The sequence below is a fragment of the Calypte anna genome, chromosome 28 (genome assembly GCF_003957555.1).
Source record: "Calypte anna isolate BGI_N300 chromosome 28, bCalAnn1_v1.p, whole genome shotgun sequence".
Taxonomy (NCBI): Eukaryota; Metazoa; Chordata; class Aves; order Apodiformes; family Trochilidae; genus Calypte; species Calypte anna.
The window spans coordinates 3,543,776-3,566,604 of record NC_044273.1 but is presented as its reverse complement, the minus strand read 5'-3'; the positions used below and the strand labels follow the sequence as shown (position 1 = coordinate 3,566,604).

General features: G+C 47.7%; 1 protein-coding gene across 1 annotated transcript; it reads right to left on the bottom strand.

Annotated features, from left to right (window-relative positions):
- Window positions 1-5,132: 5,132 nt before the first annotated feature.
- COMP (cartilage oligomeric matrix protein) lies at window positions 5,133-20,927 on the bottom strand. The gene is made up of 20 exons (XM_008500932.2): window positions 20,702-20,927; window positions 20,112-20,360; window positions 17,995-18,080; window positions 16,370-16,421; window positions 14,073-14,245; window positions 12,677-12,814; window positions 11,841-11,918; window positions 11,551-11,709; window positions 10,726-10,830; window positions 10,454-10,561; window positions 9,854-10,013; window positions 8,614-8,732; window positions 8,207-8,259; window positions 7,603-7,796; window positions 7,230-7,408; window positions 6,966-7,014; window positions 6,518-6,714; window positions 6,196-6,368; window positions 5,910-6,049; window positions 5,133-5,743 (listed from the first exon to the last, which is right to left on the bottom strand). Exons 2-20 carry the CDS (start codon window positions 20,185-20,187, stop codon window positions 5,697-5,699), a joined length of 2,286 nt encoding a protein of 761 aa, XP_008499154.1. The 5' UTR covers window positions 20,188-20,360; window positions 20,702-20,927; the 3' UTR covers window positions 5,133-5,696.
- Between the last annotated feature and the right edge of the window lie 1,902 nt (window positions 20,928-22,829).

The following is a 22,829-nucleotide window of genomic DNA, read 5'->3' as shown; positions in this document are numbered from 1 at the left end:
GAGATGGTGAAATTCTTTGTACACTTTCTTAACCTTCTTTGCAATTGAATGGATTGATGATTATTATTTTTTTTCCTTAAATAAAAGAGTGCCTGAGGAAAAAAAAAAACAAAACAAAACAAAACCCAACCAACCAAACCCTGGTGCGAAGCCTGAACACGTCTGGATGAACCTGCAGCTAAAAAAGCAGAGTTTGCCTGAAAAAGCAGCATCTGGTAAAAAAAAAACCAAACAGCACCTGGTAAACTTAAAAAAATCCTTTCAATTTCCCTCAAAAAAAAAAAAAAGAGATCCTGACTGTGTTTGTTTCTAAAAACTTGGGATTTCTCCTTGAAATCCTTCCCTGAACACGTGCGTGGACCTCACCCTGGAAACCCCTTCTGTAGGAGCAGGAGGAGAAGCCTCTTTGTCCCTTCCCTAGGTTCCAACGTCCTTTGTGCTTTCAGGAGAAAAAAAAAAAAAGATCAAAAACCAAGAAAAAGGAAAAAAAAAAAGTGCTTATTCCTCTGACAACCAGAGCCCCTGTCACTGTGATGGCAAAGTGGAAGCGCAGGTAGCGTTTGTTACGTGTCTGTTCTTTTTAAAAAACAAATGAAAGCAAAGCAAGAAAAAGACAAAAAAAGACAAAAAAAAAACAAAAACCAAAAACCCAACGATTCTCAATTTGTAGTGTTCCTGTCCTTTGTATTTTTAGTTGCATCTTATTTATACTGCTCAGTGTAGGCATGGATTGCATGTCAGTTTTCTATGCGGGCACCATGATGACATTCTGACTGTGTATTATAAATCATTTTTACCTTTTTAAACAGAAGCATTGTGTGGAATTTCTATACTGCAAAACAAACCAGAAAACAACACTACATGACCTACTCTCTTCATTTTGTGTTATTTATTTTATTATTTGGGGAGGGGAGGGCAGGGTGGTGATGGGGAGGGGTGGGGGGTGGGTTTAGCTGTGGTGTATATTGCCTTAGGTGGGCTTGACCAATTTTAGCAAAATAAAGGTCTAAAAGGGGTGGAAAAAAAAAGCAAAACAAACCCAACCAAACCACGTTTGCTGTTTTCTTCAGTCAGTTGCTTCAGGAGGCAGCCAGGGGGTGGTCAGAAGTGAAGCCAGAGCCTGGAGGAGCCATATGGAGGAGCCTGTGCAGCCCTGGGATTGGGAACTGCAAGGAGAGCAAAGGGAGTTGAGGCTGTAGCAGGACGAGGTGATGCTGGTAATTCCCCTCTCTGCCCCTTTCCCTACCTGCCCTGGTTTCCCAGAAACCAGCTTGGACCAACCCTATCAACCTCTTCTCAAGCCAACCCTTGCTCTGGTGCATCCTGACGTGGCTGGGGAGAGGTTCCCACTTCTCCTGATCTCCTGCAGGTTTGGGAAATGAGAAGCTCTGGGGATTTCTGCAGGTCCCAGGTCAAACCAGAGCAGAGAGAAAAGAGCAGGAGCCTGCAGCTTGTTTTTTCAGGTCAAGTTGCAGGTAGTGCTGGGGGGATTGTCCCCAACATGGTGCTTCTGGTTGCCCCTGGTAGTTGGGTGTTAGGAGCAGGTGTAGATCCTCCCCTCCTCAGGTTTTATGTCCCATCCAATCTGTTTCTGTCTCCGTGTCTCTTGGCTGGGGGAGGTTGTGGGTGCCCAGGTTGCCACCAGTGGGCAGAGAGCTGCTCCATCCCTTCAGCACCTGGGCAGCAGCTTCTCCCTCCTTGTGCTCTGCTCATGGCCATCTCCTCATTCCCAGTTTCACCTCTGGCTTCTTCCCAGTTGGAAGTTTCATCTTGGAACTGAATGGTAGGCAGGGTAGTGCCCAAATAACAGCTTTGGTTTCTCTTGGTTCCTTTTACTTTACACTTAGCTGTGAAGTAGCTCCAGGAGAAGAAGGCAGAGGGCAGGTGGTGAACCTTCTGCTGTGCTCTTCTGGGATCTTCTCTGCTTGCTGGGGAGTCAGTAATGTCACCTTGGTGCTTTCTTTCCCATGTGTGTAGAGATCTTGTTTTGTTGGTTGTGTTTTCATTTAGTAACCAGTTCAGCTTCAAGGCAACATCATTTGGGGTGGAAGATCCATGTGGCATCTTGGGTTTGGGTCTTGACCCACAGACCTGGTGGGTGTTCATAGAGATCCCCAGGGTTGGTTTGGCTGTTGGTAGCTGATGGCTTTGGGGTTCAGCTGGTGGCTTTAGGGTTCAGCTGATTGATGGCTTTGGGTTTCAATTGGTTGCTTTGGGGTTTAGCTGGTTGCTTTGGGGTTCAGCTGATTGATGGCTTTGGGGTTTAGTTGGTTGCTTTGGGGTCCAGCTGGTACTTTAGCTCTGGGAGTCAGAAGCTGTAAAGGCTCCTGAGATTCTTCTCCTGACCTGGGTCCCTTCAGAGCTCCTTGTTCTTGTTTGCAGAGGGACAAAGCAGCCCCAATCCACTGGATTTGCTTGTTTAATGTCTTTATCTCATGCCCTGTGGGAGCAGGAAAGGAGGGGATTGATCAGGAAATGGGGAAAGGAGGGGAAAGATCAGGAAATGGGGAAAGGAGGGGGTTGATCAGGAAATGAGGGGATTGATCAGGGCCACTGGTCCCTGAGCCCTCGTGGGACATCACAGACACGGGATAGAAATTTGTTGGCCTCTGAGCTCTGATTAATTAAAAATTTCCTGTATTGATTATAGCTGCAGCCTGGTGATGATAAAGCTTTAAAATCTGTGGGAGGGTGCCCTGTTCTGTGAGGGTTTTCATCGTGGTGTTGATCTTTGAACTAGGAAAATACCAAGTTCCAGGGCAGTGTCTGCTCTGCTCTGGGAATTCTTATCCTTGTGCTCAATCTTTCTCAAGATTTCTCCCAGACCTGTGCAGATTCGTCCACTCTTAGGGGTTGAGTGAAGGGGAAGTCTGAGGTGGGAAGGGCTTTGTGTTTGTCAGGAATTTTCCTGAAATCCGTGGTAGTGGAGCAGGGGATGTCCTGGGAAAGCTCTCAGGGGACATCAGAACTCCCTGGGGCTGCAGGGGGAAACATAAGTTGGTTTGGCCTGGGGATTATTCAGGCTGATTCTCTTTTTTTTTAATATATATATATATATATACAGAGGTTTAGGAAAAAAAGGGTAGCAAGGGCTGCAGTTCTGAACCCAAATTAAGAACCAGTTTCTGCAACTGGAGTTGTCAGGATTTACTTCTCAGAAATTTGGGCTTAAAGTTACTCCTGGAAATGGGGTTGAATTATCCCCCAGCTGCTGAATTTAACAAAATCAGCTCTGGCTCTTTGTCAGGAGCCACTTCCCAAGATCTGTGCTGATGTTTGGTGCTTAAACCACTGTTTGAAAGGGAAAGCTTGGCTTAATTTTGGAATTCCTATTAAATATAGAGGAGAGAAAGGTGAAGCTTCTGTTCTTGCAGAGTAGATGATAAATATAAAAGTGACATGATAATATTTATGGGGTAAAATGCAGGGGGGGGAGGGAGCTATGGGGCTTTATAACCAAAAAGTTCTTTATTTCCTGGATCCTGAATATTCTTGGCGTGAGCACTGACACAGTCAGAAGAGGACTGTGAGTAGAACCATTCCATCCACCCCCCCACTGGTCTTTGGTCAGCATTAGGCAGTAATTAAAATCTTGTCTTTCAGTCAGCTATTAATTAATTAATAGGACAGTAGGTTTGCTTTTTGGGGAGGATTTAGAACTTTTAGCTCCTTTTTCTTCTGCCCTTCCCGGAGCCCCCAGCTGTGGGAGGATTCCTTGTTGTAGAAGAAGTGGAAGTTCAGTGTCTTTTAGGAGTTGTGAAGGGAAAGTTTGGGTTTAATAACTACACGTTTCACTCCAGCTGCTTTGGGCAGCTTCTCTCACGGACTGGCAGCTACAACCAACTTTGTGGAGTTCATTGAAGCTTGGGGAAAACTGTTGAGATTTATGCATTTTCAGAGACAGTATAATATACTGTTCTGTACGAGAGCAAAACTTTTTTCTATTAAAACTGATTTGTGGATTATTTCACTGATATATGCAATCCTATCTTCAGCTACAGCGTTGGTGGCACAGGAACTCTGGAAAAGCTGTTTTATTTATTGTGTTTTTCTATAGGTGAAGTGGGAAACTGAAGTGGGCTTTAAGTGTTTGCAATCTGAGAAATGATGTGAAAAAGCAGCTCAACTAAATGTACATTCTTTTCGACCTCTTTTTTCTTTTTTTTTTTGGTGTGAAGGCTTTTGTCTTTGTATCTTTGCATTATTTGTAAATGAAATGTAATAAAAGTTCAAATGTTTTTGTCTCTGGCTGCTTAGCTTTTTCTTAGTTTGGTTTGTTGTTTGTTTGCTTGGTGAGGGGGTTCAGTGTTGAGGTTTTGGGTGTCTGCAGTGCTGGCTTTGGAAAAAAGCTGGAAAAATCAGATGCTTTTGCTTAGCTGGCTCCTTGCAGCTGTGAAAAGTGAACTTTAGTGATCTTTGGGTCAAAACCACAGCTGGAGCTAAAAAGTGTAAAATATTCTGGTGAGCCTTGAGATTGAAACTGTCTCCTGGAGCTGTCCCTGAGCTCTGGAGCTGCTCAGGGTGACAGCACAGTGACTCTCTCTGCTTTTCTCTTGGTCATCTTGCAGGGCTGCTGCATCACGCTGGAGCTTTCTGGGGTACAGGGAGAGTCTGTGCCTGAGTTGTTGGAGTTTTGAAAGAAAAATGAGGATGTAAATGTTGACTTGGTTGATCAAGGATCTGTGTGTTCAGCTGGGTGGAGCTTTCAGCCTGGGGAATCTCCCAGTGGGTTGAGCATCAAGGTGAGTAGAGCCAGGGATGGAAAGTGTTTTCTGCTCCTCAGGCTGCTGGGGCAGAAGGAGCAGCAAGTGGGGCAGCTCTGTCAGAGCTCCTTTCCACAGAATTCACCTTTTTTTGGGGTTCTGTGCTGGGAGGAAGCAACCTCCTGGTTGCAGCTTTAGTGTAAGGTGTCACTGAAGTTGATTTTAGGGAGTGCACACAACTGTCCAGTGCTCAGCCCTGCCCTGGGGATGTGTCACTTGGGAATCAGTTTCTGAGCAGTTATCTGAGGTGCCCTGGGGGCCATTTTGGGGTGGGGGTGGTGTTGTGCTCTGGCTCACTGCTCCCAGCCTCTGAGGGTGCCTTTTCCCCATCTGTATCAAAACAATTTCAGAAGTGGAAAAAGAGCAAGATGGAGGTGACCAAGGAGGAGGCTTTCATTTATTATCCAACATTCCAAGTATTTTTTTATCCAACATTCCAGAACAAAAGACACTCTCCTTTTTTTTTTTTTTAAAGGTTTTCTGAACAACTTGTACACAGGCTGCTCTCTGTGTCCTTTTCAGACCAGTTCTCCTTAAAAAAGGAGAGCAAACACTCACACTCGAGAGCCTTTGAGTAGGGAAAAGAAAGATTCCTGGGACTCCTCCCAGTGCTAAACTTCCTGGGAACAATCCCAGCTACTGCAGGTTGCTTCCCAGCACATCTTTCTCCACCTGGTGTGGACAGCAGCACAGGCTGCTGCTCACATTTGCTGTCTTACACCTCTGCCCTTCCAGCAGGTTTGGGTTGGGGGGTTTTTTGGGTAGGATTTAAGGGAAGTTGGTGTTGTAGGAGAGGTGTGGGGAGCAGCGTGGTGCGCAGCGGGGTGCGGTGGTTCCTTACTTCCAGTTCTTTATACAGGAGATCAGAGCAGGAGTGGGGCAGCTGAGCAAGTGTGAAAGCAGATTTTGCTGGGCAGATGTTGAAATGGGAGGTTAATCTTGCTGAACTCTGTATGTTTCGTAGTCTTCTGGAATGGTGTCTGAGGAGAAGAGAAAAGGAAATAGAAATTAGAAAAGCCAAATGAGGAATGGAAAACAGAACTGGGCAATGTCCTGGGGCAGTTGTGGGGAGGCTGAGCAAGAAGAAAGGAATTTCTTGGAAGCAACGTGGCCAAAATGTCTCTGTGGGTGAGGTCCTGAACTCACCGTTGCAGCGGTACCGCAGGTTTGACCAGATGATGTTCTCCTGGGAGAAGCAGAAGACTCCCAGGCGCCCTCCTCTCATGGTTGTGTCAAGGACAACTCCAGTGTCTGCTACAACTTCAGGGCCTTCGTAGAAACGAGCTCTAGGAATGGAAATTGCTCCTCAGCTCAGAAACTCTCCCTCCTCTTTCCCGTGCTGGAGGCGTTGGGTTTGTGTTGGCCAAACCCCCTCAGCTGGGCAAAGGGAACTGGAAGGTGCTGAAGACACTCAGAGGATGGAGCCCCTCACCTGATGTACCCAACCTGAGGCCTGTGCTGCAGGAACCACCTGTAGGAGGTTTTGTCCTTCCAGCCAGAGTTGCGAGGGTCCTTCCACAGGAGTTTCACCTGATCCGTGGTGTCTCCAGTGTGCCAGAGGGAATTCCGGAGATACTCACCCGGGCCTGTTTTGGACTTCACTGCCTAACACAAAGAACAGACTGGTAAAATCTCTGCCCCAGGACTGCCTGCCCACAGCTTCTTGCCCCACTTCTTGCACCCCAGCAGCACAGAAAGAACAAGACCAAAATCCACCGCTGAGTTTTATTTTTTTTTTTCAGTGGTGGCTTCACCTTCAGCTGAATTCCGGGTTCTGCCACGGCTCTGAAGGGGTTTGCCTGCCAGTACGTCTGCTCCATCTGCTTCCACATGATCACATAAAAGCTGGAACTGTCCTGGTAGCCAAATATGAAGCCAGCATAATCATCATCTGTGGCAGTGTTGACATGGAACGTGCCCTCAAAGTCCACTCCGTTGAACGCCGTGTAACCTGTAATTTGTAGGAAAACAAATCCTCTAACATACTTTCTAAGACAAAATGAAAATCCATTTACTATTCAGTTGGGGGAGGTGCCTTTTGCTAAGCCAAAGATGAAGACTCCACCCACTAGAAAAAAAAATATTTTCCCAGGAGGCGGATGAAACCATGAAGCAGTGTCAGGAGCAGTTGGAAAAGCTGTGCTGGGAAGTACGCGGTTAAGGAGCCATGATTTTCCAAGAGGATGAAAAGCTTTGCCTCACCTACAGCCAGGCCAGGATCACTGTTCATGGTCTGGACAATTTCCATGCCCTGAGGAAGATGAACATTGACTTGTTAGTACAGCTCCAAAGGTGCTGATGTCACTTAAGTGATCAGGGAGAGGCACCCAAGGGTGACACTAGAGGATGAGGACACTGCCGGACGGTACCGTCCATCCCGCAGAGGCTTTTCATGGGAACTGCATCCAGGTTGGTGCAGGCTTGTTCCCACCTGACTCCTGAGAAGATCCAGGAGCAGTGTCCTACCTGGTTGAGGACAATCCAGTTGGGGTCAATCTGGGCATCACCCTCAGGGTCCAACACAACCGTCTGGAAAGCCCTGAAGTCCGTTAGTGTCACCTCTGCGTTCTCCGGGCACACATCGATTCTGTCAATCACCATGTCTCTGTCAAAGTCATCTTCACACAGGTTGCCCACACCATCCCCTGAGAGCACGAGCACAGAAAAAGAGGAAATTAATTCCATTAATTTCTCCTACCCTTTCCACTTGAGTTTTACTCAGCTGCCTTCTGGGCTAGCACAGTTTAAAGTGGCCGTGTCAGTGAGGTGAGAGCACTGCTGTGCTTTTCCTTAAAGTCAGCAGCAAAGATAAAACTGGAAAGAAATCTCTTTCCCTCACCATCTGAGTCTTCTTGGCCAGGGTTGGGGACAAGGCGACAGTTGTCAGGGCCTGGAGGTTTCACATCTGGAATTCCATCATCATCATCATCATCATCACATTCATCTCCCAGCCCGTCGTTGTCCGTGTCCACCTGGGAGCTGTTGGGCACTGTTGGGCAGTTGTCCCGGGAATCTTGGTGGCCATCCCCATCACTGGGGGAGAAAAGGAGAGGTGAAGATTCCCCCCTGACAGATGTGCTTTTCCAATCAACATGCAGGAACCTTCCTAGGAGCTGGGAACCCTCCCTGAGAACAGCAGGAGCTGGTGAGTTGAGCTTTGGGAAATCTTCATCGTGGTTACCCAAATAACAGGTCAGAAATGTCTAGGAATGGGTCTGTGGGTTGTAGCTTACACCAACCCACCTCTGTCACCAGCACCTTTGGGCCACACTTCCATGGGCAAGATTGTTTTGAGGTCCCATGAAAATTCCTTGGGAAACCTCCCTGAAGCTCCAGCTTGTTTCCAGATCAGGCCAAGCCAGGCTGTCAGGGAGCTGCCAACACCTCTTTCCCTTCCATCCCCCAAGTTTTTGTGCCACCTGATTTTGGCAGCAAGCTCTCACCTGTCCTGGTTGGTGTCACAGGCATCTCCCACCAGGTCGTGATCAGTGTCTTTCTGGGAAAATAAAGCAATCATGATTTAAAGTGCACATCAGTCAACGGGAGGATTAGGCAATAAAAAAAAGGTGTTTGTTAGCCTCAGGGCCATGATTGCTGATGGAAAAGAGAGCTGGCACCAGAGGGAGGGTTCCCTCTGCAGATGTGGGATTTCTAGGCAGAGTGGGAAGAGGGAATTCCAGGGTGTGCAACCTTTCCTCTCTGTCTCCCTCTCCTGTACCCCAGGAGGTCTCCTCTGGAGGGGCTGTGCTTCTGTTCTGCAGCTCAGATTTACCAGTGGGAGCTGCCAGGGAGGCAGAGGGCACGAGCAGAGCCTTGAGGGGGAGCAGTGAACTCCTCAGACTGCACTTACCTGGTCAGGGTTGCTGGCTGTTGGGCAGCTGTCACACAAATCTCCTACTCCATCCCCATCAGCATCTTTCTGGTCAGGGTTAGGAACTTTTTTACAGTTGTCCATGGAGTTTCTGATCCCTGCAAAACACCCAAAGTGGATCCATCACAGGGCTGGGAAGGTTTGTGCAACAAGAGCTCTTCTGGATGTAAGAGATGGCAAAAACCTAAGGAAGCTGAGTCCATGGAGTGAAGCAATAATTATGATTATTCATGTACATGTTACACACTTTTAATTTAAGGTGCATCCTAGCAGCTAGAGAGGATGGAAGAGATCAGCAGCACATGAACCTGAGAGGAAATGTCCCCAACTGCAGACCCTGAAGGCAGCTGAAGAACTGAACACCACAGTTCCCTGTCTCTGCAGGAGTGAGTGGCCAAGAGGATGAAGTGAAACTGCAGTTCCTAAACCATGAGAGTCTCTTTCCTCTAGAGCAGATGTGTATATAATTATAAAATAAGATTAATCTTGGTTATTTGACATGGCAGATTGAGACAAGGCCTGAGACAGGACAGAACAATCTAATTGTCAGCTTCACTTCCCACATCTCTGCCTTTACCTGCTGCACCAGCAAATCATGCCAGCTGGGAGCTACTTGGCAGGCTGCAGCCAGACCCAAACAGCACTAGATGCACTGGAAATTCTCTGTAAATAAATACCCACAGCCCAGGCCAGCAGCAGTTGGGATTTCTGGCTTCTGAAAGCAAGCTTTGTGCAAATACAGCCTCGTTAGCACACAGACTCTTCCTAAAGCCAGCCAGTTTTTTTTTATCCCTTAGAAGAGAACCCTAACACACACTGCCTCAAGCCAGCAGCTGGGAACAACTTGGATATTCCTGCACTGCTTCCTAAGTTCAAATTGCAGCACAAAGGATTGGCCTTTTCTGGCCTGAACTGAGTTTGCTTGCTGCATCTTTCTTTCTGGAGTCTGGCACAGGTTGGAGGTGACTGCACAGTAAGGGTGCTAACAGAAACTGGCAGATGAAGACAGATCTTTAAACCCTGCAAGAGCTGACCTGTGAAGGATGCTGCCTCATCTTGGCAGCTCAAGACCTGAGCTTGTGCTTCAGCCCAGCAGAAATCAGCTCTGGTCCTGTCCCACTCCAGCTCAGGCACCTGCCCTGAGGATCTCCTGCTGATCAGCACCCTGGTCCTTAGCTCAGCAGATGGAGCTCTGGGGAGGCTCTCCAGCTGCACTTACCATCTCCATCCATGTCATCATCACACTCATCTCCCTTCCCATCACCATCGATGTCCTTCTGGTCATTGTTCTTCACCTGCCTGCAGTTGTCACAGGCATCTCCAAAGTTGTCCTTGTCAGCGTTGCGCTGATCCGCGTTGCGTGTGTAGACACAATTGTCCTGCAGGGGAGAGGAGTGGGGAGGGGGAAGGGTGGGCACTCAGCAGGTAAAGAGAGACAAAAGTTCTCAACTGCTCCAAGAAGCCCAATGGCTTTCTGCAGCCTCACCACGGCCTGGGCAGGGACCACCAGGAGGCCTGGAAATATCTCCAGCTGCCACCCAGCCAAGGGAGAGACTCCTCAGGGGACTGGGAATTGTCCCCTCAGTGCCTGGATGTCCCCTCCTCTCTGCTTGTTCTCAGTCTCCAAACCATCCAGATGAATGATCAGAGGTGGAAGGGACCTCTGGAGATCATCTCCTCCAAAAGGAGCAGGAAAGGAGAAGCTGCAGGCTGTGCCCTGCAGGTTCTCTGCATTCCCACTCCAGGTGCAGACAGGTGCTTTGCAGGAGGAGCTCAGGGTACATTCAGGTGTGTGAGGGGTAAGAATCAGAATTCCAACCTCAGTATTTGGTATCCCATCTCCATCAGCATCATCATCACACGCATCTCCAATCCCATCCCTGTCTGCATCCTCCTGGCCAGAGTTGGGGACAGTCAGGCAGTTATCCTGGAAGGAAAGCAGCACAGGGAAGCTGTGGGTGCCCTTTAGGCTGAGCTGTGAAGGTTTAGGAAGGTCTCACCAGCACCCAAGTCCTGCTCTCAGGTCAGAATGGCCCAGTTCTGGTTCAGCATTCCTCAGAAGCTGGACCAGAGCCACCACCTCTCACTTACCTTGCGGCATTTTTTGTCAGAGCAGCGTTGCTTCTCATCAGGGACCCCATCAATGTCTGTGTCCTTCCCACAGACGTAGCCATTCCCTGCCCACCCCACCTGGCACTGGAAGAGAACAGATGAAAAAGATGAGGTGAGTCCCCTGCTGGCCATACTCCTCCCAAATTGAAGGTTTTACAGGAGAACCAGCACAAAACATCAGAAATCCCGGGAGATGATGTTCTGCAGGAAAAAAATAAGGGCTGGATGAAATAGTTCTGCTGTAAATGGGGTTTTAAATAGCTCAGATCCAATCTCTTTGCTTGTTCCTGAGATTAAAGAAAAACAAAACAAAACGTGGAGCAGCAAAACTTGGCTCCAGCAGGTTGCTGAAGTCTGCTTCTCCCTGCTCGGCAGCGTGTGATGTTCCAGGATCGACAACTTTGTAAAGCTTCGGGCAAAAAAAAACCCCAAATCAAAACGCAAACCCAAGCAAAACCCGGTGGATCTGAGGTGGCAGGAGCAGGCAGGCAATCCCACTTCTCCAGATGATGCCGCTGGAGCCGAGGTGCTACTGGAGAACAAATCCGAGTCGGGAAGGCGAGCTCTCCAGGAGAGGGCAGTGGCAGACCCGGGAGAGGAAGAACCGTGAGAGGGAGAGCAGAGGGAGCAGACCCCATGGCAGGGAGAAGACCCCCGGGGCAGAGAGAAGACCCCGAGGCAGGGAGAAGACCCCATGGCAGGGAGAAGACCCCCAGGGCAGGGAGAAGACCCTCATCAGAGTGAGGGCATCAGAGTGCCCTCCCAGGGCAGGGAGCAGAGCCCAGGCAGGGGGTTGTGCCTCACCGCGCAGGACAGGGACCCGTCCCGCTCCACGATGCACTCTGCTTTCTCGTGGCAGGGGCTGATTTCCCCGTTGGGGCAGCGTCTCACTGCCTGGTTCCTGCAGCCGTTCACTTGGTCCCCAACAAAGCCAGGTTTACAAGCCCCACACTTGTAGGATCCCTGCAAGAAAAAGCCACGGGATGTGAATTCTCTCCCGGGAGTCCCAGCAGCTGAGGGAGCCCCCAGAGCCTGAGGGAGCCCCCAGAGCCTGCGGGACAGAGCTCCAGAGGAGGCTTTGCAGTCCAATTTACCCGGGTGTTGATGCAGATGGAGTTTGGGACACAGTTTTTGGCAGCACCTGTCTCACATTCGTTGATGTCAGTGCAGACCTGCCCAGGAAGAACAAAGCAGGCATTAACTTCACCCCTAAGCCCCAGAACTGGGGCATCAGGAGATGCTGAAGCCAATGTCCTCGGAGAGGAGGCACAGCTGGAAAGGTTTCTTTCAGACAAGCTGAGCCAGATCCCAGCACCACTCCTGACCCCAGGGACACTGTGCAGCCTCTGGAGTCACCAGGGATTTCACCCTGGCAGAAGAGCTTAGCTGTGAGCTGAGCTGCCAGAGTATCTCCTTACTGCAGGAGAGAAGAGAGTCAGTGGAGCAAGAAGGTCAAAGACTGAGTCCTGTGACCAGTTAGCAGCTCTCTAAATAACCCAAGGCACATGCTATTCCTGCTTTGGGCAATGTATTCTTATAAAGCACAGCAAGAATAGGTGGCATTTGGGTTTTTGTTTTGTTTAAATCTGTCTCTGGCTGCCAGGGAAGCAGCAGGGGAGGGGGCAGGAGCTGCATCAACTCTTCTGTGTCCTGCTCTGAAGGATTCCCCAGGCACCACAAAGGTGTTAGGGACATAATGTTCTGCCCAGCATAAATCCAGCACAGGGAAGGTCTTGGAGCGGAGGTTCCTTTGCTGCTGTGCTGGGACATCCTTGGCAAGTCCCTCCCCGCAGGCACCGGCCATCCCCCCGCCAGCAGGCAGGCAGGCAGGCAGGCAGGCAGCTTTTCCTCCCGTTCCTTTGAATTCCGATTGCAGAAAGGGAGGAGTTCAACGGCTTCTGAAGGAGACAGAAACATTTCCGGGCCTCACCTGTTTGTTGGCCCTGGCATAAGCTACTCCAACCCCTTCCACCGCTTGCCCGGTGAAGCCGGGGGGACAGGGATCGCAGCGGAAGCCGGGAGTGGTGTTAATGCACTGGACCTTCGGAAAGCAGGGAGCTGCGTTGCACTGTGAACAAGAGAGAGGTTGAGGTGCAGAGGGATGGGGGAGGCTCCCCCCAGGCCGGCTGGGAAGGCAGCTCTCAAAGCAAGCCTGGCTGGGGGAGATCCAGCTGCTCTGCTTTTATTCTTAAGAGAATAAAACCCAAAGGCAGAGAAGGTCCTGGCTTGCCTTGCAAGGGGAAAATGCAGCTTCCCCACCTTAGTTCTCCCAAGTGTGCAGACAAGTAAAAAGAAATTTCAGGACTAATCCTTCTTAAATCACATCAGTTGGCCAGGCAGAGAGCTGTGGCTTCACTTAGAATCACAGAATCACAGCCTTCACCCTTTCCTTCCTGGCACTGTGAATCCAGAGAACAGGATGATTTCTTGCACTGGTTTTGAAAGACAAAGAGCAGTTGTTTGGTTACTGCTCTGTGACAAAGTTGATTGTCTTTCCTGAGTTGCTATCAGTGCTTTATTTTCATTTTCACTGAGTTCTTGCACTCTTCTCCTGGCAGATGGATTACATTCATACCACCTGTCCTGCATTTTGGTGACTGACAAATCATCATTAATCTCAAAATCTCATCAACCCTTTTAACTTCAGCAGGTTTTTAAAGTCAAACCTGCTAAAGGTTGAGATGGCTTTTGCTTGGAATCTGCAAGCACAGGATTCTGGTTTGGGAACCACAGAACTAAGGAGTCTTACAGCCACACAAAATGAATGGTGAGTAAAGCTTTGCATAAACACAGAGTAAACTCAATGGAATGCCACACTTTCTAAGAAAAAAATAAATTAAAGGGTTATCTGCCTAGCAGGGTTTGATTTAAAGGCAGAAGTAAAGCAGTACAAGGAGTGTGGCAGGATTTATTGTGTAAGGGATTATTTGGGAAGCATTTGATTCCATTCCACACATAATAAATCTTATCTGTAACAACTCATCAGCCCTTAGCTCAAAAGATTTTAAGACCTAAAGGGACTGTTCTGGCCTTCCCAATTCACCTTCCCGGGTGGTAGAAAGGAAAAGATTTATTTTGTTTGAGCCTATGTGTCTTTCAGAAGGAAATGCCTAGCTAGCCTGGCTAGAAATCCAACATAGAACAGAGCTTAAGGGAGGGTGGGCTCCACCTTCCTTCCAGTGAAACCCTTTTTCTGTTGAACTCCATCCAGCTCCTTGGGGGAACTGGGAGACATTTCCTCTGTAACCACAAGACAAACCTGTGATGCTCCAAGAAAAACTCCCAGGCAGTTTTGTGCCTCCCAGCCTGTCCTGCTTGTTTTTTACCTCGTTGATATCTGTGCAGTGGGACCCGTTGCCTGAGTAGCCCGGGGGGCAGGGGCCGCAGCGGAACCCGGTGGCCGTCTCGGTGCAGGACACGCCGGGGAAGCAGGGGTTGGGGAGGCATCTGTTGAACTGTGTGACAGTGACGACAGGGCCTGTCGCCTCGGTGTGCATGCCTAGGGGAGAGGAGGAAGGTTTGGAACAGAGCTGGCACTGCTGCAGGTCACCAGCAGGCGGTCCTGGCACCTCGGAAACTCTCGGGAGGGGTGGAAACGTTTCCTTGCACCAGCAGCTGCACCTCTGTTTTGTGAAAGGAGAAAACGCAAAGAAAACAACGACAGCTCGAGAGATTTCTGAGTCACAGCTGACTAAAAAATAAATACCAAGCCCCAGAAGTCTAAGCTCCCAGCCCAAACCCCTCGTGTTGCCTCTGTGGTGCTGGGATGCCCTTGCTTTTGGAGTTTCCCCAGACATCACTTCTCTCTCTGGTGCCTCTACAAGTGCAGCTCCCTGGTGGTACACCCAGCTGAAGCAGAACCACCCACACAGCACGGGCTTAAAGCTGGGAAGCTGGAATCGTGGAGGGCTGTTGGCCAAAATCTCTGCTGCTGAAGGCAGCCACGTTGCAGGGGTTGTAGCAGGAATGCCCTGAAATCAGGAGGCTCTCGTGGCATAAGGTGATGTGTGACAGGGCTGGGAAAGCTCCCTTCATCCTGGCAGGTGAGAAATCAAAGTGTTACTCAGACAGGCATCACTTCCAGGCTGGAATACAGCATGAGGTTCTGGCTGTGATGTGGAGGACACTCTAACCCAGATAAAAGTCTGGTGCTGTCCTGGTCAGAAGCACTCTGAACACATCATGCCTGTCCCCGTGTCACTGCACACCAGCTGCCCTTAAAATTTTAGGCTAAATCCCAGGATTTTGTCCTTATCCTCATGCCCTGACCCTGCAGCACAAGAGAATGTGCAGAATTAATCTGTCTGGGTTGTTGAAGCCAATTCAAGAGTGTGAATAAACTTTCCCAGAAATCAGATTTGTCACAAGTCTCCCACACCCGTGTCAAGGCCACTTGTTTGCTCCTGCTTTCTCCAGCTGAACAGCTCAACATTAAAAGAAAAAATCTCAAACAAAACAACCCAAAAACTAACCCTACCATCAGCAGCAGCAAAACCTCTAAAAACCAAGGTCTGCTCTCTTTATGCTGCTCTTTCTGAGAAATAATGAGAGGAGCACACGACTGCTGGGGGTCACGTTGCTCAGTGCTTGACTACAAGAGGCTGAGATTCTGCAGTCAGGAGAAGAGAACACACACATAAAGCAGAACAGCAAGTGGGGAAGGCAGAAATCAAGTACCAGAGAGAAAGTTCAGACAGTTTTATGAGGAAATTATTAAAACAATCGTTGAGGATGGATGTATTTCTGTCCTGTGGGTCCCAGAAGCTCTGGCTAATGGCTTTTCCAGTAGAAGCTGAATCTCTCCAAAGACAGAAATTGTTATTGCTCCACCCTTGGAGTGCACTGGCAAATAATACAGCACCTCCAAGAACCATGCTTTCTGAAAGCCAGATACACTGGAATGAAGTTCCAGTCTAGGAAAAAAAAAATACAATAAAAACCCCAACCAAACAACCAGCACAACAACTACTGGGGAGCAGAGGGCAAGATTTAGATGGGAAAACTGATGACCCCGTTTCCTGACTCCTCTGTAAACAACCTCTCTGCTTGGATGGTGGTGGCAGAACAAGGATGGAAGGAATAGCAGAGCAATGCCTCTTGGGGGTGATGTTCTCTTCCACTTGCAGCTCAGGAGTAGCCAACCAGATCCCAGAGGATACCCTGTGTGTGTTCCCAGGCAGCTCTAACATCAGCTGTGGGTTACTGGGAGATGTGGTGGGGCAGCTTTCTGCAGCAGAGTGCAGCTACCCTGGCAAGTGTGGGGTGTCAAAAACCACTCAGAAAACTTGCTGCAGGAGTAGTGGAAGTGAAGGAGCACTTTGCTGGAAGGAAAGGTGAGCTTTTTAAAGCTCTTTCTTGCATCTCATGCTCAGGAGAGGGGGGGAGAGCTTCAGCTGCCATCAAACCACAGCATGGAACACTGGTCCACGTGTGGAGAATGTCATGGGGAGAAAAAAAGCATCACAAGTCTTGAGTATTACCCTGTGACACTTGGGATAATTGTCAGAGAAGCTATTTCCCTCAGGGAGATGGCCACAGGTGGCTTTTTACTGCTTGTTTGGCCACAAAGGTATGGAGGACTTGGAGAGGGCAGCTGAATGTGGGGCTCAGCTCAGTAACTCACCACAGGCATCACACTCCATGACTGTGTTCTTCAGGAATGTTATCTCCTTAATCTGGAAGAAAACAAGAACCACCACTTAGCCAAAGGCTGAGGTTTGCTCCCACAAAAACTAACAGCCCCACTGCCAGGATCCAGGGTGTCTTTCTGAGGCTGCATGGCTACTGACAAACAAATCAACTCTTACCCAAAATCTTGTGGACTTTCTGGAGGTGGAAGTCTCTCCCTGTTGTAGTGTTTCTACAGATTAACTTGGTAAAATTGTCCTGCCCCAGAGGGAGGAAGCATTTGACTTGAATACACAAAACCAAGTGTCATAGAGAAAGAGAAATCTGCTTTATCTGGGTCTTCTACTCCAGAAGATGCTGGACTAGCAAATGAATATCAGTGGTTCCTTTGTGCCACGAATCCTTCAGCCTCAGGAAACTAGAGCTGGCCTTTTTTGTTTGGCCTTTTTGCCATCTTTATTGCCAGCATCCCACCATGCTGAACCAAGGAAAAGGAAGTTATAGAAAATCTTTGTACAGATTAAGACATTCTGAACAGCCACTTGTAGTGAAATGAGGCAACCAGGTGCCACTAATAACCAGGCACAGGTGGGCTTAACACAAGCTCATGCCCACTACCTGGCAATCAGTGGCACCTAGTTGCCTCATTTCACTACAGCCACTTTAGTTTACCAAGAGCTGTGCAAGGTTATCTTCTGAGGAAGAGTTTTCTTGTTGAGAAAAAGGCCATGGGTTAACAAAGAAAAAAAAGAGAGAGAAAAAGAGAAAAAAGGTGGCAAAAGCCAAGAGAAAGACCAAATAGAAAACCTGTATGGAGAAGCAGCTCTGAGCTGGAAGGGAACACTGGAAATCATTGCTTGAGGCTGCCAGGAGCCATGTCTGACCTGATTCCTAGTAAACACTGGGTATTTATGCAGCAGCCTGAAATGTGAGAGTAACTCAATGCAACAGATGTTTTTGCAGATTAGAGGCCGCCCAGTTTGCCCTGGCACAGGGACCTGTCTGCCATTCCAGTTATCTGGCAGGCAGAAGCTGCTGCCCCCAGCTCCCAGAGTGGCTGCAGAGAGAATGGAACCTTTTTCTCTTCTTAAAAGAGAGGTGACCAGACAAACCACCACCTCCTCGTTAATGTGGGGAAAGATCCAAGCACCCAAGAAGTTGTAAATTCTCCTCAGAAACTCCTGGAGCCAGAAAGGTTTAGGATTAAAACAACAAGAGGGAAAAGAGTGAATGCAGGGCTTGTTTAGACTCCATATGACTTCCCTTTCCAGGGCCCTAATGGGTGGCTAAAAGGTCCCTTCCATCTTTCCAAATTTGGACTCTCTCCTCATTTCAGGAGCCACAAAACCAAGGAAAAAGTGACTTGTTTTTCCAGTTAAAGATGTACCCACTGTGTGTGCATCTCCATCTTTTTTTAAGAGCTCATTCTCCCTTCACACTGCTTTTCATCAGGCACCACTGGGAATTCAGATGAATCCCCTTTATCATGGAATTACAGAGCTGCTTGTGAGACCCCTGGATCCTGCTTCACTTCAGGCAAGAAGGAGCTTCCCTGAATCCAGAACTCAGAGGATTCAGAGGTCTCCTTTGTGCAGTGCAGAGGAACCTTTCCTCACCTACCTGCTGTTTCAACAATTCTCTCACTTCCATCAGCACACGATTGGTTTCTCTCATCTCTTCCAGCATCTCTGGCCCAACTTCAACTCCTTAAAGAAAAAAAAAAAAAAAAAGAGGTTTGAAAAAGCACAGAAGAACCATTAGCTGTCCAAACCAATTGATATTATTAAATATTTCAGCCTCATATTAAAGCTACAGACTCCTCCACCCCAGTTTCTTGCCAGTTCCTAACTGGAAGCTTGCTGGAATGAACAGAGACTTCCACAGAGGGTGGAATTGGCTCTGGGCAGGGCAGGCAGTGCCTGTCAGGTAGGGAGCAGTTACCCCTCTGCAAACAGAGTGGGCTGGCAGGCTGGCAGCTGTGGGAGCTGCTCCTCTGGCAGGGGCTCTGCAGTTCACACATAGGAAGAATTTGCTGCCAAAAGAAGCAAATTAATAATTCAGCACTGTGGAAGCTGCTCTGAAGGGCACCACCAAAATCAGGCTCTTTGCTGAGGTTATCCCAAACGTGCTGCCAAGCACTGAACGTGGAGAACCAGCACAGCAAGGTACAGACTTTTTTTTTTGGGTTTTTTTTCCCCTTATTGGAATAGTTTTGTTTTGTTTTCTGGGCAGTGGGAATTTCAACTTGCTGTCTTGGTGACTTTGAGGCACCAAGGATCCATCTGCTCATCCAAGAGATGTGGCAAAGTCCTGTTTTAGTTGTGCTGAGCAGAGGAGAGAAATCATCCTACAAAGGTCAGCATGACTTTCCCTTCCCATCTGCTAGAGTCTAGACTTGCCTGGTCCTTTGAGACTTGCTAAAAATCTAGTCTGGACTCCAGCTTTGCTCAGGAAGAATGAATGGAAGCAACTGATTGTTTCTAGATTTCTGGAATTTTGAGAAAACTTGAACCATGTAAAAACAGTTGGACACCAAGTTCAGCTCTGCTACTCTCCTGTCTGTCAGGAGAAAGCACAACCTCATTTCTCCAGTGTGGTTTTTCTTTTCTAGAGCAATGGATCCTCTAACAGAACTCACACTTTGCCTACTGTGCAAGCAAACTTCTGGAGAAATAGCACTTTTTTCCTACAAAAAGTTCTGTGTATTCAGAGAAAATGAATGAAGAATTTGCCAGGATTTGAGCCTGTGGAAGGACTTTAGCATTGTCCTCTGACAGAGAAGCCTGAAAGCCTCATGGGTCTTCCCTGCATGGAACCAGAACTCTGTGAATATTTGTAACCCCTCCAGTAGCTTTTGGTTTGGGCACTAAATTGAAAGTACCACAGCTGTGTCAGTCCAAGGCTGAATTAAAGTGACCTTTTGCATTTTATTGAAACAAGGAGCTTGCATATCATTTCTAACTTCAAACAGGGGTTTTCAATAAGCTCTGCAGGAAGGCTTCAGGCAGCTTCCGTTACTCCTGTGAAGAATTTTCCATCCCCAGTAGCAAGATGTCATTGAAAAGTTGGTTGTTTTCTTTTTATGATCCATATTCAAATTCACAACCCCTTGGAAAGGATTCCCAAAGGAAATCTCTCCCCTTGCAGGCACTGCCACTGCTCTGCATCCCTTTCTCTGGACTTGTGCTGTCCCCAGGAGCACACACCTGAGTCTGCTGGATCTCACGGATCCTCTTGGAGTTGAGCATTCCCCTAATGGGCTCTCCAGAGGAGTGGAGCTTCTGTAGTGAACGTTGCATGGCTACATTCCTAGAAATCAGGGCTTCCCTCAGCTCTGTTTGTACAGGCAGAGGGAATATCCAAGGATCCTGCTACAGGAAATTCTCTATGATCTGGTTTTTGAACTTAAATCACACGGAAAATGCAGACGAATGTAAAATGGCTCTTGCAGGCTGTTACACAACAAGATTTCCAGTTGCCCTGGAATAAATGGTTTTCCTTAAAAAAAAAACAACTTCCCTACTCAGGAGGGCAACTGAGGAAAAATCTAAGACTGAGCATTTACACAGTCAAGCTCCACGTTTCATCTGAAACTCCAAAATCCCTGACCACTGCATTCAGGCTTCGGGAGGTGCAGCTGAAATGTTCCCTTCTTCCCCACTCCCTTCCCCAGAATTTGCAAAAGGAGGCTGGAAAACACACAAGCCCTAAAAACAGAGGTAAGGAAAATGACTTACCTGCTCTTCTCTGCTGACATGAGGAAAAAGGACAAGAGAGGCAGAGGAGAAAAGCAAAGGCAAGAGCTGGAATCATCTTGGAGTCTCCAGGCAGTGTGGGTGGATGGGCTTCTCTTGCAAGGAATTTTTAACCTGCAGGTTTGCCTCTGCTCCCCATTAGTGTCTGTGGTTTGCTATTTATGAAGTTGCATTCCTTCCTCTGAAGTTCTTATTCTCTGATGCTGGACGAGGGGTGGACGTCATTGCTGGCTGCAAGTCCACAGAGAACATTACAAAAGTAAACAATATGAGAAACTCATCAGGAGAGCAGTTTAATATTTTTTTTTATTATTATTTCTCTTTTTTAGACCAGCTCGCACCAAAATAGGTCAGAAAATTCCAGATGAAATGGATTTTTTTTTGTTTTTTGGATTGGGTTTTTTATTTCTTCTTCATGGACACAGGCTAGAGGGATGATTCATAGCCCTATCCCTCACAGATTTTTCCTTCTAAAACTGCTCACAGGATCAGGAAAGCTATGAGACATCTGGACTGCACTAGAGTTTCAAAAAGGGCATTTTAACCTCCCAAAAGACAGTTTCACCACTCACCCTTGGGGCACAATTATTGAATCATCTTCCAATCCCAAAGAGGAGCTATCACATCCTACTTGGAGAGGGATCAGGCAAGTTACAAGCCCTGAGGGGCTGATGTTCTTGTTACCCCCAGGCTTGTCCAAAGGAAGGATGCAGAGCAGAAGGGACAACATGAAAGGAAGGTGGACTTTGCCATTTCTTGTCTGTGAAGCAAGGAGCCTCACTCCAGCATTTTCCATCAGTCAGTCCCAATCCAGCACTTTCCATCAGAAGACACAGAAGGGGGATTGAGAAATCCACCCAGAGCAGCCAAAGAAAATTCTGCCCCAAGAACATCTTAAAGCTGCTGCATCAAGGAAGTTGTAAGTTACACTGTGACCTGTGAAAAAAAAAAACAAAACCAGGGTTGGTCTGAAGAGCAGTGAAATTCCTGATCACACCTTCTCACTGTGAAATCTGTCAGTGTGTTGATCATCCAACACCCTGGGGGACACAGAGCAGGAAAGCCCCAGGAAACAGTAGCTCAGTCTTTAAAGTGTGAGAGCAGCAGGATCCTTGAGGATTTTTTTTCTCATTTTGACCTCAGGCCTCCTGTGTTCAGGGAAAAACTTCCCCTCCCTGTGGCTCTGGAGGTAACTGGGTGCAGTTTGGTGAGAATTCATGTTCACTAAAGTAAGCAAATAAATATTATTAGTTTTGCATTACAGGAATGCTGCTGCTGACAGCTTTTACACTTTCTTGCACCAAGCCAATTTATACTGAAAATAAAGTTAATTTGCATGTGTTACCTGGGTGGCATTTGTGTAATTCTGCTTCTCTGACATCTCATGTTACCCAACCAGGTGACTTTTTGCTGTCAGCCCACAGGTAAATCAGCTTTGGGGCTTTGATACTTGTGGGAAGCTGAAGTGGTTTAGCTGGAACACAGAACACTTGACTTTCCCAGGTTTCCACATTTCTGGCTCCTTGTGGACAAATCAAAACCATGGCAACTGATTATTCAAGATAAAAATCACTGTTGTGGGTTTTGGGGTTTTTTTTTTCCAGTGATGTTCTGGGAATAATTATTTACAGTATTTATTTTATAGCAACAAAGGAGGAGGGAATGATTAATACCCTGTCTCTTATCCCACAGAGACTGTGTCTTTCACCTGAAGCAGTGATAGTTGGTGTCCATCCAGCTCATGTTTGAAGATGCTGTTGTCAAGAGGTGGGAGAAGCACTCAGACTCTGCAGGAGGTGACAATAAGGAAGCTCATTAGTCCCTGGTATGGTAGGGGAGAGTTTTAAGGGAAAAAAAGCAAATCACTGTCCCTGTTCTCTCCTGTAAGAGTCCCTGATAATGAATTTATCAGTGGAGGCTGGAGAGTAATCAGTCTGTGGGGCTTTGAGCAACCTGGTCTGGTGGGAGATGTCCCTGTGCATGCCTGGGGGTGTGGGCTGGATGATCTTTAAGGTTCCTTTCAACCCAAACCATTCTCTGAATGTCTGAGTACACTGAACTGGCTCACATGGAGCACATCTTGCTTCCAAGTAACTCTGCAGTTAGAGCAGGTGGGGAAAACTGTGAGTGTGTGCTCAGAAGATGCAAGTTCTGCAGCTCAGGAAAGCCAGGAATGCTCAGTGCTGAGGAATGAAGTTCATTTCCCTCTGCAGCCATCACAGGACAGCACAATGACAGAATAATGCTTCTTATGATTCTAAATGGCACCAAAGCATGTTAAATCTGCATTACCTCAATTTCCAGTAGCTGAACAGCTAAGTACTCTGCACATTAAGGCAGCAATTGATGTGTTTTTATATTCTTTTGGAAACCCAAAGCCATTTCTCTTTAGACTGCAACAGCTGCTGGGATCATTTTTACTCCTTGACCATAGCAAAGCAAATGTACAAATTAAATGTAGTTCATTTCCACAGAGCTTGCTTGAGCTGAGCAAGACATGGTGTCTCCACAGGGTGAGGTCATTCCTACCTTTATTTTCCTTGGATTCACTTTATATCTTTCTATATTCAGATCTGAGGGCTAGAAATCCCTCTAAATCACCTCTCTAATACAGCTGAAACACACACAGTAGCAGAGCAGAAAGTGTTTGGTCATGGTGATTATTTCTGTCTGCCTGGGTCTGTTTGAAAAGGACAAACT

Coding starts and splice junctions, on each gene's coding strand:
- COMP (XM_008500932.2), bottom strand. CDS start 20,187: ATGATTCCAGCTCTTGCCTTTGCTTTTCTCCTCTGCCTCTCTTGTCCT. Junction 11,710..11,840: donor CCATCTGCATCAACACCCGG/GTAAATTGGACT, acceptor TTTTTCTTGCAG/GGATCCTACAAGTGTGGGGC. Junction 8,733..9,853: donor TGATGACATGGATGGAGATG/GTAAGTGCAGCT, acceptor GGTGTTTTGCAG/GGATCAGAAACTCCATGGAC.